This window comes from Liolophura sinensis, chromosome 7 (assembly GCF_032854445.1).
Source record: "Liolophura sinensis isolate JHLJ2023 chromosome 7, CUHK_Ljap_v2, whole genome shotgun sequence".
Classification (NCBI taxonomy): domain Eukaryota; kingdom Metazoa; phylum Mollusca; class Polyplacophora; order Chitonida; family Chitonidae; genus Liolophura; species Liolophura sinensis.
The window spans coordinates 19767795-19788540 of NC_088301.1; the positions used below are offsets into that span (position 1 = coordinate 19767795).

At 38.2% G+C, this 20746-nt stretch overlaps 1 protein-coding gene across 2 annotated transcripts in view; it reads right to left on the bottom strand.

The window, feature by feature from the left end:
- Nucleotides 1-20746, bottom strand: part of LOC135471554 (3',5'-cyclic-AMP phosphodiesterase 4C-like) — a 227533-nt gene that overhangs the window by 183189 nt on the left and 23598 nt on the right. Inside the window, exon 1 of one of the 2 annotated variants that reach the window (XM_064750831.1) lies at nucleotides 15876-19526. The exons of the other annotated variant lie outside the window; for it this stretch is intronic. Coding sequence (XP_064606901.1) covers nucleotides 15876-15961 — 86 coding nt within the window. The 5' untranslated portion in view covers nucleotides 15962-19526. Of the gene's footprint in view, nucleotides 1-15875; nucleotides 19527-20746 lie in introns of those variants that run through there. 2 annotated transcript variants of the gene reach the window in all.

A 20746-nucleotide genomic window follows, 5' to 3' on the forward strand; every position in this document is an offset into this window, starting at 1 on the left:
CATCTCATAAAAAGACAAATTCACACCCATTTATTTACTCGGAACAAAAAAAAAAAGAAAAAAAAAACATAATTAGTAACAAGTGTAAATCATCAGGGCAAAAGCTGGATTTGCAAGCTTCATCAAGCTTCATCAAGCTTCATCCAGATTAATCAGCTAAGAATTCCCAGAATGATGCAGATTTATGCTGTGTTGAAAAATAAAGAATAAAGAGGAAACTAATTGATTTCTTTGTTCATTATACAATTTGACAATGCCTGTAATTCCTGTCTTGGTTGATACCAAGTGAACAAGTAGCTACAAGCAGGTTAAATTGCCTGCAAACGCTAAGCCACAGGGACTTAGAAAAAAATGTATACAAAACTCGGCCTCCTGTTTCTCTAGAACAAACAACATTAAAGTCAAACAAAAAAAAAAAATTAAGGTAGACCAACTGACCTAGATGTGGCCAATACCTGGCAGATCAACACCAATAGTATTGTAGCCATACAACAAAGTTTTAATTAGTGCTTTTTTGAGGACTGAGGATCTCCACTAAGCCAGAATAGTTTGATTTAATTCTTTGAAAGCAGGTAGGTTGAACTTCTTTTGGGGTGATTATATAAGCAAATGCAGGTATAACCAGGGTGAAAAGTCCACTGCACCAGTTATACCACTGAGAAACATCACGGCATAACTCCACAGGCAGGCAAACAAGATCTGGTATCAAATGGGATGCCGAATTTACTAAGGGTTTGATGTCAACCATGACAGACAAACCCACTTCTGTGCCACTGCAAGCCTTTAACTGACACTCAACCTTTGGTAGTGAGACATACTTAGACTTACAAATCTGTCCTGTACATGTAAGTAGTTTCAGACAAACAAATTCAACCCGAAGGTAAGGTCACACACCAAAACAAGGAAGGATGTAGTTTCATATTCAGAATATAGAACCATGACAAAGAAAATAAAATCAAATTTTTCTTTAATACTTTTTTTCTGTTCAAAATCCACAAATCAGACATGGCCCCATTTACAGCCGTGAGTTTTTTTCATTTCACGTTGATGTGGTAATTATGTCATTACGTATGTTGTGTCAACCAATTAAACGAATTATTCATCTTCACGCATAAATAAATACAATGTTGTCAGTGTTTACTGCCATTTATTTCAAATTAGTTTATAAACATGTAGTAACCTCAGAAACCTGACACTGAAACAGGATAAACATACTGCCCGTAGGATCACTTATACTGGGTGAGATTCTTTAGAGAAACTGGAAGGGTTTCCCCGGATCTCAAATTCTATTTACTCACTTGAATTTTGCTTCACACTGCAATCAAGAATGTTGAGAATATACAACGGTGGCCAGTTTCAAGGTGGGAGGAAACAAGACAGAGCCCGAATGAAACCCACAACTATTCAAAGGATGCTGGCAGACCATCCCAAGTAAGACGTGAGTCGAAGTCAGCATTTTCTTTATTTATTTATTTTATTGGTGTTTTATGCTGTACTCAACAATACTTCACTTACACGACGGCAGCCAGGATTATGGTGGGACGAAACCCACGACCATCCGCAGGTTACTGGGAGACCTTCCCACATACGGCCAGAGAGGAAGCCAACATGAACTGGACTTGAACTCAAAGTGACCGCATTGGTGAGAGGCTTGTGTGTCATTATGCTGCACTAGCGCACTAACCAACTGAGACACGGAGGCGCCTAAAGTCAGCATGAACTGCTCTTGAACTCACAGCAGCCGCACCTGATCACAAATGTAAGGCAGGGCTTTACTTTCAACGTGAATCTGGGAATCTGATTATGATAAACTTCATTGACATGGTGCTTTTTTTCTATCATGAAGCCACGACCTTAAAGAATAAGGGAAGGGCCAATTGATTTCCAAGTCAACTCGCCCTGCTGGCCTTTTGATTTGTGCTTATTTCTATTTCTATTTTGTATAATGATATTTATGTCACCCGGATGCCTCAAAACTGTTTTATTTTATATGCCAAATTAAAACCTGAAGTAACTGCCTACTCTGTGGTACTAGATTCGACCTAGATTCCGGTGGATTAAAAGCAAACCTACAGGAATCTATTAAGAATTACAAAAATAAAGACCTGTAAGGGGTCACACATAGATGTAACTCTTAATTATGAAGAATTTTTCAGTTCCTCTTTTCATATGTTCAAGAAAAACGTGGATACAAATTTTCCTTAAAAAATATCCAATCTTTCTTCATCATGTCTCAACCATACATTAGCCCATTTTGTCTTTACATTTATAGACATGTCAATTTCGCTGTCGGCCGTAGAGCCTTGTTGACAGCAAGTGGTCAACAACGCTCACATGACCGTTTACACATGCAGTTTAACATTCGTTGAAGACCACTTGTCATCCCCCGATATGGTGTGCCTGTCTTTATTATTTGACCAAAGCCGTTTTTTCTCCATCTATCAAACTGACAGGTTTGAGCATGCTAACAATCCAATAAAAAATTTATTTATCTTCATGTATACAAAACATATATATTCTCCAGGTTTTTTGTGTGATCAAATATCTGTCGTACAGCGGCCAATAAAAACCAGGGTATCCATGGTTAAAACCAGCTGTAATGTGCATAAATAATAAGTCAGCAAAAAAAAAAAAAGGAAGGAAGAAAAAAACCTTCGCAAATATCAGTTATTGATAATTTGCTAATGAACACTGATGTCCCACAAGTCCTACGAGGGCATGCAATGTTTGCATGATGAGCAGGAGTGCCAGGCATATTGCCGACAGAATGCACACAGCACATGCAACATGACAGCTACATTTACATGTAAACACACACAAAAAACAATGCCCCTGAGGCCGCCTATTCATAACAGTGTGCCTGGGGAAGGGTTCAGAGCTTTTGCACTGCATTTTTGCATTAAGCTGTGGATGTGGAGACCAGTGTGTCAATATTACGTTGATTCATGTTGTTTATATAATCATATCCCATGAATGCAAATTCAAAATCGATGAACTGATATTGAATTACTTATACATGCCGTGTGGATATTCATATATATTTTCTGCTCCCATCACCCAGAAACCATATTGTTTACACAGGATCATGATATTGTCTACTCAAGCCTAGCTCTGGCTACCAATGAAAAGCTCAATATCCTTTACAACTGACAATGTTATCCATATATTCCAGGACCTAAGTTACGATTAAAAAGAACTAAAGGTATCTCCATTGTCTCAGTTTAATGTTCGAACGCCCTTGTTCACACATACAGATCGGTGACCATAATGGTGTAGAGGACAGCAATTGTCAAACTCTATTTGGCAAACGTCCAGAACAAACAATAATGAACAGTCTGTTCATAGATCAAAAACATGGAACCAGGCCACTGCTACAACAAAATTGATCAATATATTAATTAATGAGAACATTAGTGCTGGTGTGCCCAGGTATGCTTCAGACATGCCTGCAAACTTGTATAAATAGTTTGACAGTTCACACCTGAGTACAACAAGTCAGATGCCGTCATCAGAATCTCACCTATATCTGTCATTTATATATTTATTTATATGATAGGTGTGAAGAATATTTCACTGATACGATCGCAACCAGCAAGCTGGGAGGAAACCACGCAGAGCCCTGGGGAAACCCTCACCCATCCGCAGGCTGACTAGACCTAATCAAGCATATGACTGGAGAGAAAGCCAGTATGAGCTGAAGTAGTACTCACAGCGACCTCATGCACTGTAGAGAGGCACGTGGATCATTGTGCTGCACGAGCACTCAAGCCACTAGGCCACGGACAGGGCCTAATCTGGCCTCAGAAGGGCAGGGGGTGGAACCTCCGTTGAAGAGCACCTCATTGTTGAACATTTTCGATTCTCATACATTTTTGAGGGCCTCGGTTGACCTCCACCCCACGTGCACACCACAACATGTCTAAGGATGGCTTGTATTTACTGATATGTTGATATGTTGTTTCCATAACCAAGTTCTTTCACACTGAAGTCAAATATTCCTTCTTGATTCTGGATCCAACATTAAATCTGAGTAAATTTACGAACTTTAAACCTAAACAACTGAAGTTGAAAGGCATTCATTGCTTTCGCCAGGGTGGCGAAGTGACGCCAATTTGCTTTTGCCACACAGAAATTATATTCGCCAAAAGTAATGTGGCGAAAGGCTAGCCGAAGCCTAGTGACTAAGAAGATAATCCGAGTCTTATAATGAATCCGGGCTGTTTCTTTTTTTTTTTCTTTTTTTAATGCAAAGGGCACTTCGGGAGAACGGCAGCATTGGATGAGAAGGGCTGGATTGGCCCTGACGGAGGCCCCTATCTGTCATTCAAACCATGTACCTGATGACTATACAGGGGAGCCTTACTGGTTGAGCGCTTTTATTCAACAGAATCAGAGGCATTTAGCCCAGACGCCCATTTTAGCCCAGACGCCCAAGAGGTTGTGTCCTGAAAACCTCTTACTACAATGCTTACTGTTAATATAGATTTGAAGTATAAATCACATGGAATAGAGATTGTCATATTTTCATTCAACTAGTCGAATTTGAACAAGTTTTTTTTTTTTGACTGTTTTTGTTTGTATTGTTTACTTATAATTCTCTGGTTGATTTTTTTTTTTTAGTTATGGATAAAACTGTATTTCCAAGATCCTCCATTCTAAACTTACACAGCCATACAGTGAAAAGATTGGGGCATTAATTCATAAATTATAACTCCCATTTTATTAATACAATTTCAAATCATGCAGGTTTATAATACGCAATTCATAAATTGTTACTCAGCCCCAGAAGCATATATCCATGTAACCTAATTCCTCAACCATTTCTCACATGAAAAAGCAACTTTTATGCACATTTTTAATTTGATTTTGGAGACAAAGCTAAATGGTTAGATTCGACAATTTCATGGCTTCACAAAGAGGGTAATCTTATCACAGAATAATGCCTTGAGAAAAACATGTGAAGAATTATAGAAGAAGTACATTTTGGGCTTAAATATGCTCTAAATATGTTTGCGGTTCACGCAATATGGAACAATTCTGGCACCATTTGTCTGGTGTTTTCTTCCTGGATGAATACCACCGTTAACTGTCACATTTTAGGCTAATGAACTCAATTCCGTTGTGCCATATCCTTTGACAGCGTGGATGTGATGTGGGAAATAGAGCGGTCTCTTTTTTTACAATACACAAGACGCTCATGAATAAAATTGACAGAGAGTCTATCAAAGAAAGGATCAATGTAAAACCTAGTCCCCGATGTCTTCAGGGCTGAATACGGATCCATGGTGAAGGTAAAAGAACACAGAATGTAATCAAGCTCCACCGGGAGCATGCTGTGATGTTTATTCACAGACGATTTCCGGTCAATGTAGCACTGGTTTCTGACACCATTGGAAGGTGGCGGCACAGAGTGACACTTTGACGTGTCCAATCGAACTGGCACAATTCCCGGTCAGTGAAACGTGGGACAAAGACTGCAAAAGGTCTAATGTGTCTGCATCTATTCCAATTGCAAACTTTTTGTGCTTTGCACAATGAAACAAATGTGGAAAAATCTGAACAAAGAGAAATCGGTTCAACAACGAAAAAATAGAATGACAAGGGAAACAGGCTTAATTCCTAACAGTAGACACTCTAGCAAATTCCTGATTAAAGCAGCCAATGGTAACTGATCACGCGATTAGTCTTGGGATGGTTACAGACTTTGCCTGCGCGGGCATCATTATTAACTGACTTCTGCGTAAATCTAGCTCAGAACCAAGACAATACAGGCACAAAAGTCAGGGCGAGATGACATAACCGAAGCCATAGTATCTTCATATACTATGAAGTTAATATGGTGACAAACTGCCAAATATCAACAGGATTTGCCAAAGAGCAAATGTCATCATGTATATAAGAATCTCTGGCAATACACAATTTGCAAACATGCAAAAAGGTTACAGCAGTGACATTTATCATGTAAATTTTCATAAAGTCACGATGATTGCTGTGGATTTTCTGAAGACTTACCATTCTGTCTTCATCCTGCTCATGCAGAGCATCTATCATCAATGCCAGATGCAATGGCATCTCGTATAACTACAGATCAGCCTCATGTCTCATGGATATTGTACATGCATATCGAGCAGGGGCCAGCGGGAAATGTCATTTCATCAAAGGTCATTCAAGGATAGCATTAAATGTCACATTCAGGGGCTGAATAAACATTAAAATTGTCTAGCCATTACTGGTAATTAATTAAATATATCATCAACTTTTACCTTGTTCATCTAATAAATTTGAACCATACAAAAATTATTTCAAGTGATTAGGGCATTAATATTTAATGCCATAGGAGTACGAAGGAAACTGTTTTAATACATGTACTTCCAGAATTGCCAAATTAACTCGAATCATTCAGGTTAGTTCCTTTCGATCAATCCTGGTAGATGAGAATACATACAATTAGCTTACATCATATGGCAATATCATTTATAACGCTTAAACACAAACATGTCATGCCACATAACAGGCATTTTCTGTTATAATATGTTTGGTGTATATACTGCATATAGGCTCAGCACTTTTTCAATTCATCCCCACCACATTTAGGTCAAAAAGGTACCGTAATAAATGAAAACAGTGTGACATAAATGAAAATCCTGAATTTCAATAAATTTAAGCTTCTATGAGAAGCTTACCTAGCATGCAGATATCCCATAATGTTAGTATGACCTGACATACTGGAGATGACGCTCACGTAGCTGATTGAAGTCAGGTCACGCTCTCACTCCCAGCCCACAACCTATCAACTCATCCACGGTAAAAGTCAGTGTCAGTCAGACACCACATTTAAAAAGATAAAATCGTGTACTATACGCTTTTACACATCATCCGCAAACCTTGTCCCAGAAATGTTATGTGGATCAAAATGCTGCAAAATGAAGATCTTACAAATTTTCATAATTCCATTTAAATGGTCTTCCACAAAGGTCTCAGAATATGAAAAGAAAATTAAGCTAGCAGAATGCATATATACTGTTTTTGTCTTAAAGCCTATTGGCCTGTGAGCCTATTATAGGCATGTATATGAGGCATCAATTGTAAAGGCCTATAATGAGCCTATTATAGGCCTACATCTGAGGCATCAATTGTAAAGGCCTATAATGAGCCTATTATAGACCTATACCTGAGGCACCAATTGTATAGGCCTAGAATGAGTCTATAACAGGCCTACACCTATTATATCAATTGTACACGGCATCAATTGTATAGGCCCTCTGAGAAGCTGTATGATCAGTTTGGAAAAGTAAAACAACTTCCATTTGTGGACTCAACTACGAAGTTTGTATCTACAATTTGTCACTTTTTTTTAAAACTTCAGATGCAAATGCAGCCTCTTTCTATCATGTCAGTGGATCTTTTACTCTGCTCTGGATAATCAAACACAGTATTACAGGCAATGCAGACACGTGCAATAAAACTTGCTCTGCTTGACTGCTTTTCCAAGCTGTACTTGGAATATTTAAATTTCACCTATTCTACATATACCTTTGCATACAATGGACATCTCTCGAGTGGAAAAAAAGCAACAGCACATGTAATGACATTGCCACACCTGTACAGGTAAACACTGAGCCTTCTGATATAAAGCTACAAAACCTGTATGAATACTGTCACACCTGTACAGGTAAACACTGAGCCTTCTGAGAAAAAGTTACAGCACCTGTATGGACATTGGCACACCTGTACAGGTAAACACTGAACCTTCTGACATAAAGCTACAGCACCTGTATGGAAATAGTCGCACCTATACAGGTAAACATTGAACCTTCTGACATAAAGCTTACAACACCTGTATTGACACTGGCACACCTGTGCAGGCAAAACACTGACCCTTCAGACATACTATAACACCCATACAGACACAGTCAGATCTGTACAGGTAAACACTGAACCTTCTGACTTGAAGTCACAACTGCACCTAGGGAAAGGGTATTCCCAACATCTACCCATCACTCAAGTCACAGACCACTTCTTCATTGCAGCATTAATTTGAGGCAATTCACCATCAAGTTTCCCTTTACATGCTGAATAAGAATTAAAATGATTGAAAACCCCACCATGTGCGAGTCACATACATCTCTTTCAAACGTGAAACATTTCCACTATATCTATACATGCTGCATCTTATCATCATGGGCAAAATTGCTGTAGCGTGCCAAACTGCCACACGTGTGAGTGTTCCATTACCTGAACCTACCAAAATGTGGACAGCAAATGGCCCATGCCCCATTAACTTGTGAGTTCCACACTCGTCTGTGTGAACCTCTTGCGAAGGCTGGCAGAACCTATCAACATGCCTTCACATCGGGGTATGTCATCTACACACTGATGAGATCTGCAGACATGCACATCTACCATTAGTTAAGATTATGAAGCCGAATACACTTTATGGACACGGAAATGAAAAAGGTAAAGTCCAAATGAAAAATCATGAGATAACTATCCCTAATATTTTGATCATTAACATGATTACAATGCATTTAATTATACATACTGTAGCTGCATCATACGAAACTTCCAGTGTTAATATTGGTGCTAGCTATCAACTACCCTATTTCTTCTAATTTTTGGGACACTTGGTCTGTTCATTTTAGCCATTATATATGTAATTGTAGCAGAAATATTTAGTTCCTTTTTCCCAACATGGTTAGACCATCTTACAAACAACACAAGCTTGAAACCTGACCCTAAAATGTTGTATCTAAAAGATGTTATACATTTATACAAATTTAGAAATTATTATTGCATCAACATTTAACAGCTTATATGTGTATGTGATTGGGTCATTTATTTGATGGGTGTTTTAAGCCGTCTCAAGAATGTTTCACTTATGCAACGGTGGGCATTATGATGATAGGAAACCGGGCAGAACCCGGGGGAAACCCACGACAATCCACAGGTTGCTGGTGGATATGTGCATGTATCAAAGCAGTCAAATACCATTGATTAAAATAATTGTACATTTTATTACAGAGACATTTATCTAGTGACCTTTAATGGAGTTCTCAGACAGGAACATTAATAGATTTTATACATTTGGCAATTTGCCAAGGAAATAAATAGAAAACCATCATCTTGAAGAGCTGGATTGTAATGGTTGATGCAAAATACCAGTTTCTTAAGGAGAATGTTTTTCAGAATTTCAGACAAACAAACGGACATGAATTGGAAGAAAACAAAGGAATTGAGTCTTAAACAGCAGAATGGAATTAGAAAGTGATTGATGAAAAAAAGAAAAAACAATTATCTTTAACAGGCTAGGCACACAGACAGCCTGGAGTCTATTGTCTGTATTAAGATTTCCAACAAGAACAACTTGCAACGGAAATTGGAAGCGGTTTAACCATAAATATCAATAAATTGGGTTATAACGAAGGGCAGGTTCTTATATCATCGGGCAAAATGGACAGTTTTGTTCAGAATGGGCATAAGAAATGGCTTTAGGCACTCAGCCATATAGCACTTTCATCTGTTCATTACAGGCTTATTGCAAAAAAAAAAAAACAAAAAAAAAAAACAAACAAAAAACAAAACAAGACATCTGCTTTAAGTCCTATGTAATGAAGAGAAACCCATGACCATTTGTGGAGAAATCCATGATTATCCACAGGTTGCTGGCAGACCTTCCCACGTACAACTGGAGAGGATATCTTAAACTCACAGTGACCACACTAGTGAGAGGCTAATCACTGCGCTGCGCTGGCACTCTAATACCACTTGGCCAGGGTTACCCCCATCAAGTAAAATTATTACCAATATTACCCATCAGTACAGGTAGCATAAACATTCCACAAACATTACCAATACAATCAACCAGTAACAGTATCAACCAGTAACAGTATCAACCAGTAACAGTATCAACCAGTAACAGTATCAACCAGTAACATTTAACACCTACAGTATTACATACAGTAACATTACTGGCGATGGATCCTGCATAAACATAACTACATTATACATTATCACAACAAGTGTTGAAATTAAACACTACAAATGAAAAATAATGTTAAAATGGACTGTGTTGGCAATGTTTAATAGTAATGTACTTAACAATATCTGAGTTACTTGTTTATAGGTGCTGTCACCTGATATTAATGATTACAAGTTGGTATTAACTTGATTAAATTTTCCTCTTCAATAAACATGACAACTGCTCGTAGGACCTATGTACATTTAGAGCACCGTGCAAAAATATATTTCTGATGAAGTCAATCTAGAGGCAAATGAATCATACTTTGCAGACGATGCAAAACAAAAAAAAGGGGAATCCCCTGTGTGAAATATGCAATACAACTGAATGAATTTCAGAGAAATAGGTCAGCAGACAACAAAGATGGCCGTGCCGTACGTCACACAGGTTTGCAAATCTAGAAATTACTACTACATGTTCATTTAACATCATAAATGTAGATGCATCTGGTGGCCACATGTATCAAAGCATGCAGTCAAATACTACGAATTAAAACGATAGTATGTTTTATTATAGTGAAGGCACAATTGATCTAGTGACCACAAATGGAATTCTCAGAAAGAAACTATATACATCTGGCAGTTTCCCAGGGAAATGAAATTATACAATTTTTGCATCTTAGAATTATGTGTAAATACAAACGCAAAGATAAACCTGGGCACAAAGAAATTCAGGCTCCACATTATCCACCTCATGATAGAACCTCAATATTTCTTAACTTGAACAACGTACATGATAAACTTGAGGTAATTTTGGCAGAGATGCTCGTCATTCTGCGGATCTCTGGAGACATAATCCTAAATCCTTCAGAGGAAATCAAGGTGGATATTGTAGAGAAGATAGAGCATAAGCCCTGACATACAACGTACAGCCCAGACAGATGGATGACACACAATAACGAAGATTTGGCAGATAAAATGTACTATGTGCCATACAAGAAATGGGCGACCCACGATTTACCCATACATGGTGGAACATTGATGATTTTAAGTGGACCTGACAAACCTCCCTACAGGAAACCAACGTCCAGACAAAAAGGCAATAAGGAAAAGCTGACTGTCATACGTATGTATATATACATACACATTATGGTAAGGAATTCAGACTCTACAGCCTAGGGTTGGTGAACACAAGGGTACTAGTAACTATACATATATGTGCAATATATAGCAACATTTTTATTATTAATGATTAGAAAATTGTTGATTTAATATCCATCTTCAGCCCACTCACCACTGAAAAATGCCTCACTGTTTAACATATAAAAACGAGTAATTTGCACATTTTTGTATTTTTACTTACTTTTTTGGGGGGAGTGGGGGGAGGGGGAATAAAAAGTTATGGAAAAACAATTACACATGATCCCATTATATCAGATCTATACTGTTCCTATTTTGTAAACAGCCAAATAGACTAAAATTAGGTTATTATGTCCTACAAACCATCTGTAATTTACTCCACTAATTGTTGATCATACAAAAAAAAAAATGACACTACTACAATGTAAACACAATTAAAACCAGAACATCTAGATGAAAAGGTTAATTGATATGAGGCACATTAGGCTTAGAATCTGTCCTAACTAAACTATCCTCTTGGCACCAGATCCCTGCATCTGTAAATGCTCTTAATGTATACACCTTCAAGCACTACATTTGATTGCCATGCCCAGGTAAACTATTTGACTGAAAATATTTCAGTAAATGTATGTAGGGTTCTTTTTTACTGTAATACTCGCTTAAAATGCCTATAAATAAAAATGCCCCACTGAGTTGAGGTGAATTTGGCATAATTACATCATGACAAAACACCTCAACAACATCTTACCTATCAGTAACCCATAAAAACAAGAGTAAATTTATAAAGCCAACTGGAGGAGCAAAAACAAAGAAGTCCTATCACCAGTGATGTAAAATTCTTATCTTTACACATGTATAACCATTCTGACAAAACATCCACGTATCAATTTCTATGAGAAATCTATGGCCAATAATAAGGGCACATGCCAAATTCAGACGAAACTTTGTCAATCATCATCAATAGGTACATTTCAGATTTTACATTCAATCTGGCTAGTCTAACCAAATTCCAATATGGCTATCGTCTTGTATCTTCACAAATCCAATTTCCGTTACGGCATCCTCAACATAAGCATATCACTTCCTAGATTATAACTGATGGCCATGACATTTTTCAAAGGGAGTTCCGAGTGTTTATTTCTCATGGTAGTTAGATCAAAAGCAATTTTTTTTTCCTAATTTGCTATTCGCTTGGTTTGGCAACTGTATCTTTCGTTGAAGTCTATTCTGGCTTGGTTTCCTAGGTATATATTAATAATTAAATTTGAATGCGAAAACAGATTCATCAATATTAATTTGGTCGTGATTCGCTGGCCTTTGATGCTGATCAACATGCACATCAGTCTGAGCACAGGCGTACAATGTAGATGGCTTTTACTAATGACACTGACTGCAGGGGACACGATTATGCAGACATGTAACCCAGTCTGGGTAATCAGTTTACCTGAGTGTCCATGCCCCATCACCTGTCAGGACACGATATTCATCAACTCAGGTAACACAATATGTGCCTGAAGTTAACACCATCCATACCAGCTAACATCATGGCTCTACCTGTGAAAATCTGTGGTCATCTATAACCATTCAATATTGTGTGTTACGATAAATATCACTCGCATCTTAATGCCCAGAATCACGAGCCAGTTATTCTGAAAATTAATAGACGAATGATATCCACTGCAACACAGGGACTGAATTTAGAATAACATTTTACACACACCACACAAAAGTTTCACTTTTTAAGTCCTTGGAACAACGTCAGATAATTTGGAAACAAGTTTCGGCTGTTTTTTTTGAAGACTCATGAATATGTACTAATTACCATTTGAGAACAACACATATACAAGTACACTAATGTAGCTAGTCAACACTTGGTTAACAAACAAGTTTCACTAGTTGATTATGACAGCAACAGCTAACTGCCTGTCAGTTTCGAAGGGGTTGTACCTGTGAGGAAGACATATTCTATTACTAGACCACACTTTCTTAACCTTTTATTTAACTGACAGAATCAATTTGTTTTCAATGTAGGGTACAAAAATTGAAAACTGAAAAATCATCTAACTTGTTGAAAGGTATCAGCAACTGTTCCTAATATAGACAGGTGACTGGAGACCGTTGAAAAACAGGAAAATCATAAAAAAAATATTAAGGTCAGACACTATAAAATTATGGATTTTCAATGTTATTTTCATTTCATTTTTGGATTAGCTAGAGCCAGCATGCCTGTAAAACACTAATAAAACTGAAATGCATTCTAACGAAGACACATGCCTCACACATACACAACTCATGCTGCATAAAAGTAAAACGGTACTTCAGATAAAAAATACAAAATACGAATCAAAGAAAAAATTCTACACAATGTGATCTATACACAGCCTGGCTGTAAAACTTGATACATGTATAGCTAGAAAAACTGAAGGGGTAAAAAATGGCCTCAAGGGGTAAGGATCAACTGGGAGGTGGGGGGGGGATTGGTCAATAGGGGTGAAAAAGGCCTCTAGAGGTAAAAAGCCGTCAAGTTAAGGCCTCACAAACAGGCCATACATGTGTCTTAATATGTATCCCATTGTTACTTTCCTATCATGTTTTGGCCAGCAACTTTGATCTTCTCTTCAGATCAATAAATGCTTGTTAACAAAATTGGCTAGTCATTTGCGCTTAAACGCATTAGATGCCAAGTCAGCACTTTGCAACAACGTAACACTCCTGCCAATGTATTATCAGACCAATCGAACAGGCTTAGAATAAACATGCCTGACAAAAGTGTCAGAAAACAACGACTGTGTGTGGATATTCCAATACCTTGTATCAGAATCAGGTATGTATAACAACATCTGTGGAGCTGATCCTGTCAATTAAGACTCTCGTTCCAGGCACTCATGAAATCAGACAAGAAAACCTGATTTGATGTATAAAAAAATCAACTGTCATACTCATGCTAGACTGGAAAGTAATTGCACGTCACATGCAATCCCATACATCACAGGCAAATTCTTTACACCATCTTGCATAAATATATTAAAGGAAATTAAGATATGGATTTTTTCCTATCGTGTGTTCAATATTTACATAAACATTATTTGTATAGCTTTAATGTCATACACCATGCATCCTACTGTGATACGCAACTCTGCTGTATGTTATAGAGCAATCCATCAGAAAGATGACAGATATGAAAACATACCATCAGTGTTGCATGCCAATAAAATACAGGCATTAACAGCAAAGATGGTACATATGAAAACATACCATCAGTGTTGCATCCCAATAAAATACAGGCATTAACAGCAAAGATGGTACATATGAAAACATACCATCAGTGTTGCATTCCAATAAAATACAGGCATTAACAGCAAAGATGGTACATATGAAAACATACCATCAGTGCTGCATCCCAATAAAATACAGGCATTAACAGCAAAGATGGTACATATGAAAACATAACAGTGTTGCATCCCAATAAAATACAGGCATTAACAGCAGAGATGGTACATATGAAAACATAACATCAGTGTTACATCCCAATAAAATACAGAAAATAACAGCTAAGATGAATATATGAAAACATACCCTCAGTGTTACGTCCCAAAAAATACAGACGCTAACAGCAAGGATGGTACATATGAAAACATACCACCGGTGTTACATCCCAATACTATATAGATGCTGACAGCAAAGATGGTAAATATGAAAACATACCATCAGTGTTACATCCCAATACTATATAGATGCTGACAGCAAAGATGGTAAATATGAAAACATACCATCAGTGTTACATCCCAATACTATATAGATGCTGACAGCAAAGATGGTGAATATGAAAACATACCATCTGTGTTACATCCCAATACTATATAGATGCTGACAGCAAAGATGGTAAATATGAAAACATACCATCAGTGTTACATCCCAATACTATACAGATGCTGACAGCAAAGATGGTAAATATGAAAACATACCATCTGTGTTACATCCCAATACTATACAGATGCTGACAGCAAAGACGGTACATACGAAAACATACCATCAGTGTTACATCCCAATACTATATAGATGCTGACAGCAAAGATGGTAAATATGAAAACATACCATCAGTGTTACATCCCAATACTATATAGATGCTGACAGCAAAGATGGTAAATATGAAAACATACCATCTGTGTTACATCCCAATACTATACAGATGCTGACAGCAAAGACGGTACATACGAAAACATACCATCAGTGTTACATCCCAATACTATACCAATGCTGACAGCAAAGATGGTAAATATGAAAACATACCATCAAACATTCATCCATACCAAATCAAATTCATGTCCAGTCTAATGACCAAATATGCCAAATATTTCTTTCTGATAATACTAAAACAAACATTCATCCAGTATATATGTTTATAAGCCAATTCAGCCATTTGATATTTCTAAGGGTGAGAGGAAATCAGTCTGTTTTAGGCAACATCTGTATTCCATATAAAAACAGAGTGGTAATCATTGGATGGTCAGGGGTGGATGGTCAGGGATTAATTTGGCTGGAATTAACTCTAGTAAAATGAAAAGCAATTTAAGCAATTTACATATGCAGAGAGACTATTAACCTTTATCTGACCTTCAATTATTTCAATGTAAAAGTCTTAATAGTGGTTCAGACTTATATACCAGAATAACATGCCGTGCACTCTTAACACTGTAGTTTTGTGCAACTGCTGGTCAAATTTACTGTATCTAATTCAAATGCCACATTTTATAAATGTCATAGAGAGTGACACCTACCGCACATTGGCCAGAGTGTGTCGTCTGTTTCTCATCATTCTCTGGAGTCGAAGATCCTGAAGGCTTCCGATTTCGCCTTGCATCATGAGATGGTGTCGCACACTTATGTAAAGCACAAAAGTATAGTCAGCAGAGTTGATCGGGTGACAGGCTTGCAAAATAATTCAGTTCACGGTTCAGTCCACGGGCAAATCAAATGACAACACAATTAAATTGGCCACAATAAACGTCATGAGTTAATGGCAGTGCAGGCCGTCACAGGCAGGGGGAACTGCAGAGCGTAGTTGTCAGATGTTAAACACAGATCTGAGATTAATCTGTTGAATGGGTGAATTGATGGTCTCGTGTTCAGTATTAGCCTGCCCGTTGATGGGCGATAGGCACAATGGACACCGGTCAGCAGAGCTGTTCTTCCTGTGTGGAAACAATCCAACTAACAACTGACAACAAGGCCGAAGACAAACTCCAAAAGCAATCACTTCAAACTTCCAGTCAATTGCACACAGAGAGTTGAACACAGACTGTAACATGTACACAAATCACGCAGGGACAAATTCCAATCCACCACACCAGGTGATTTCAGACGGTACCTCTGTAGTCGCCAATCAGTGCTAAGATAGCCACATCCAAACGGTCTTAAGGGGGTTGGGCTTTCATTGGTCTGGGGGACTATGCGATCTAATAGTTTGTATAGGGGGTCGATTGACCTGCCAGCTGATGAATAAGATGCGTAATCAAATTGGATTCTCCTGATCTGTGGCTAATGACTCAAACCCCTTGGACAACGCAGACATGAGACTCGTACAAATAATTAACACACAGCAATGCCTACACACATGCATGCGTGTTCACATCTGTCCTTGGTCAGGTATGAAGAGCGTCCAGGTTACTAAATACTTGTATATGAAAGCCCAGTGACTATACAACACCAGCATGCTTTAAAGAGGCACAGTTGTAACAACTGATATGTATGCACTGGTTTCCAATTGAGAAGCTGTATCGGTATATAGGAATTCCAGACAGCCTCCTAGCAGTAGAGTTGCTCTGCTCAGAGCACATGCAGTCCAAGGCTTCTCTTACAGGCTAAAGCTATCCAGTCTCCTCTGGCTGAAAATTCCTCTGGTTTTGTTTGTTCCTTGTTATAGCTTAATCAAAAGACATGCACATAAACTATGTATAATCACTGACGAGGAAAGGATCCGCTGATGGATACATCGAGGAGTAAAATGGTAACAAAGTTGGGTCTAGCTCGGTTCACCTGAAGAACTGCTGGCACACCTGAGGGTCTGAGTATCAGCCAGATGCAATCTCTCCTTAGCCAGCTGCTTAAACCGAACACCTGCTGTCATTGAACTGTTTTCTCAGATCATGCAGACAGCTTCCATGTAGTTCTTCAATTACTGGTACCATACAACATAAGTCAAATGTAACATTGTTTTTCCCTCTGATAAAACGCGCCTTTTTTCAAATGCAAATTATTAGCACAAGACAGTTATATGTAGGATTTTATAAAGGAGATAAATAGAAGCTTAACTTTTTAGTAAAATCTGTGAAAACTTAGTAACCTATTCAGACCTTCACAAAAGTGTAAATACAAGGCTTTTGCTACCTCAATGGTCACCAAAACAATATCGAAATTTTTTTTTCAGAACTTTCCAACCATGCATTCATCATGAACATCAATCTATATTTCTGGCAGAATTAAGGAACTAATGCTGACTTTGTGTCATGTTTCACAGGCCAGATGGTGATTGATAGTCCTCTTGACATCCAAGCTAAATGGTCAGTTCTCAATAAACTGACTGGCTAGGCTGTTTGCTCAGATCTCCTCAGACCTGCATGCTCTCTGACAGAGTCTATAATGTTTCCCCAAGACACTACGTCACAAAGGCATTAAGTCAGGGCTTTCCTTAGTTCCTCTAAGTGCCTTGTTAAATTTCCAACAGGCCACGCATTTACCAAGAGAGTATCAAGATGTCAAGGAGCTAATCCGGATTAGCGTTAATCTGCCAATCAGCTTCTGCGGGAAGCGGCTAATCTAGGATTAAGCTTCACAGTGTAGATTAATGGTAGTGCTATAATGGTAATGAAAAGCAGGCCATCTCTAACTTGTTAACCGCCCCAGGCTATTTATGTCTGCTAATGTATACATGAGTATCAGTCAAAACAAATAGCACAGGCGATAAATATACTCAATTGGCTATAATTTACACGTACGCCAACTGCCCTCTACATTATGTCACTTATGCAGTCTTACACATCAAGTATGGCACCCACAATTCCAAGTCTTGGAATTATCTCAAGGTTACCTATTGGCCAGAAGAAGAATTCTGTTGCTTTCAAAGGTCTGGTTTATAAGAGTAAGGGAATAAAGAAAAACGATTGCCAACACAGATCAATTCTGATGACTATTTACCATCCCTGAATCCTGAGCTGAAGAACCAAAGATATCTATTATAATGTTATAGCTAAGGCATGCGAGATATTGAACTGTCATCCTGTTCTGTTCATTTGTCAGAGAGTACGAATTACTGTGCTGGCAAGGTTCGCTTCGGACAAGAGTGCGTGAAGCACTGAAGAGATATACAAAGTCACGTACCAAGGGGTCTGTCACTCCGCCTATAGCCACCCAGACTGCAGGCAAGAACTAAGCCTGAACTGTTATAAATTGCCTCCCAGGTAGTTTCCTAAGGATGGGCAGACATTAACTTGTTAATGTACACAACAATTAAGATCAGGTCCTGTATAGTGAGAAAGGATCAAGAAAGCTCAGGATGCCTCAATTCACCCTCGCAGTTTGGACAAAGATCTGCTAGTCCAGCAATAGCCATCTACTGAATTCTTCACTATGCTAATATTCCTTATGTAGGCTGTTCACAATGATACTTTTGCAGCTCACTGATGTGAGAGTCTCGGCATACATTACAGGCGATTCTATGGTAATTTCATCCAGGTCTGATGACTTCACTTTGAAAAGGGATGCAGTGGAATCTAGTAATACAACACTTCTGACTCAAATGGCATTAAAAGCAGGAATTGGCGCTCTGGGTAAAGGAAATTTCTAAGACTGATTCTGTAGCCTGGGTGAAATTTGTTGAATCATCAAGCTTAAATAGTTGGGTGTGGTTGAGGGGAGAATAGACCCTTGTCATCTCACCTGGCGTGATGGAAGACCTTTGATGTTCAGAATAATTAGCGAGGTATTAAGAGCTTAAGAACTGTTAATCATGAAGACACTATGTGGATTATGTTCTACCACAATATTAGCAGTCAAATTATAAGCTTTTAAATTTCATGAGAACCCTTGGTACATGCCAACATATACTTCCTTACAAGATGAATACATTAGGCAAATGTATGTCAAAAAACACAGATGTCAGTTTTAAATTACATACATATAATCACAATAAAGGCCCTTTTCAGTTAACTCCCTTTCCTATAAAGCCTCCGTATAAGGTATCAAGCCATTGTATTCTCTCCTCTTCAATAACTACGTATAGTAACACACCGTCTGGAAGCGGGTGTCATTGTGTGATGACCGCCTATATAAATATGGTGAAACCACCGTTGTTGTGGAGGGATAATAGATTCCAGCACAAGTCACACATCTGTCATCTTCACACAGATGTTAACTGACATAAATAATGTGATTTGTCCATCATTACCTGAGCAATCAGCCAGCCTTTGTAGACAGGTTTACAGGTAGTCAATTAAACCGTTCACCACCGACAGGTAAATATAAATATATATATATATATATATATATATGTATGTATATATACACACACATACAGGACTACACACAAGCACCTGCAGATGTCGGTTCTGCAGATTTCATAATACCTGCATCGTTACGAAGTCTCCCCTGTCCTCACATTACAACTCGTTTACACAGGGGGGGCTAAATCAGGTAAACAAACATGACACATATACTGATACACTGGATATGGAATCTCCTGCAGCTTTCTGGGACAAGGTAGACTGAACAGGCTTTCTGATATGGTATGGTAGAGTTAGCAGGCCAGTCTGAACAGGTGGTTCAGGTCACAGGTAAAGCTTATAAAACATGTCTACATAACACTGGCAGGTAGAAAGTGGTGGTGGAGGCGAGGGGCATTATAGGCATCCAGGTATTAAATCTCCATACAGGTGAAACTCTTAACACCATGGTAAGATTTACCTGTGGTATTCTCTTATACTCGACTATGGTACGATTTAATTATACCTTTACCTCTATGTATGAGATTTAATAGCAGGTAGACTGTGGTGAGGGATCTCTGGCTGAGGAAAAAAAGGGCGTCTTTATTGTGCACTATAGTTGCTTTAAGAAAGCTCGGGGGGTCTCAGGTTTTTTATTAGCTCACCTGTGCATTTTCCACTACAATAGTCGACTGGGTGAAAACTGCATCCAAAGGGCATTCTTCACTGTAGTTTATAAACACATGACAGCACATGGGTAGCAGTACCTGCAGGTCAGTCTGAAAACTGCATACCAGCTAAAAAGGCTACACAGTACACCTCCATGTAAGTCATAGTGTATCAGTCATGGTGTAAAACATTCAGACTATACCTATAGTACTACACAGGTAACAGCAGACAAAGGTAGTCCTCACTTAATTAACTGATGCAAGCGCTATTGATTTACAGCAGCTGTATGTTGATACGAATAATTACCTGTACATGTAGGTCCTGAAAAATATTAATTAATTTAAATTTAATTACCCATTGCTTTGTCTGGTTCTCTTAAGAACCCTACTGTGGTCAAACCAAGCTTTAGTTAATTCACAATATGATATGAGATTAGGTATTGATATCTCCAGCTTGATATTATATTGTAGATTTCCATTCAAACAGCATCATGCAGTGTCAGT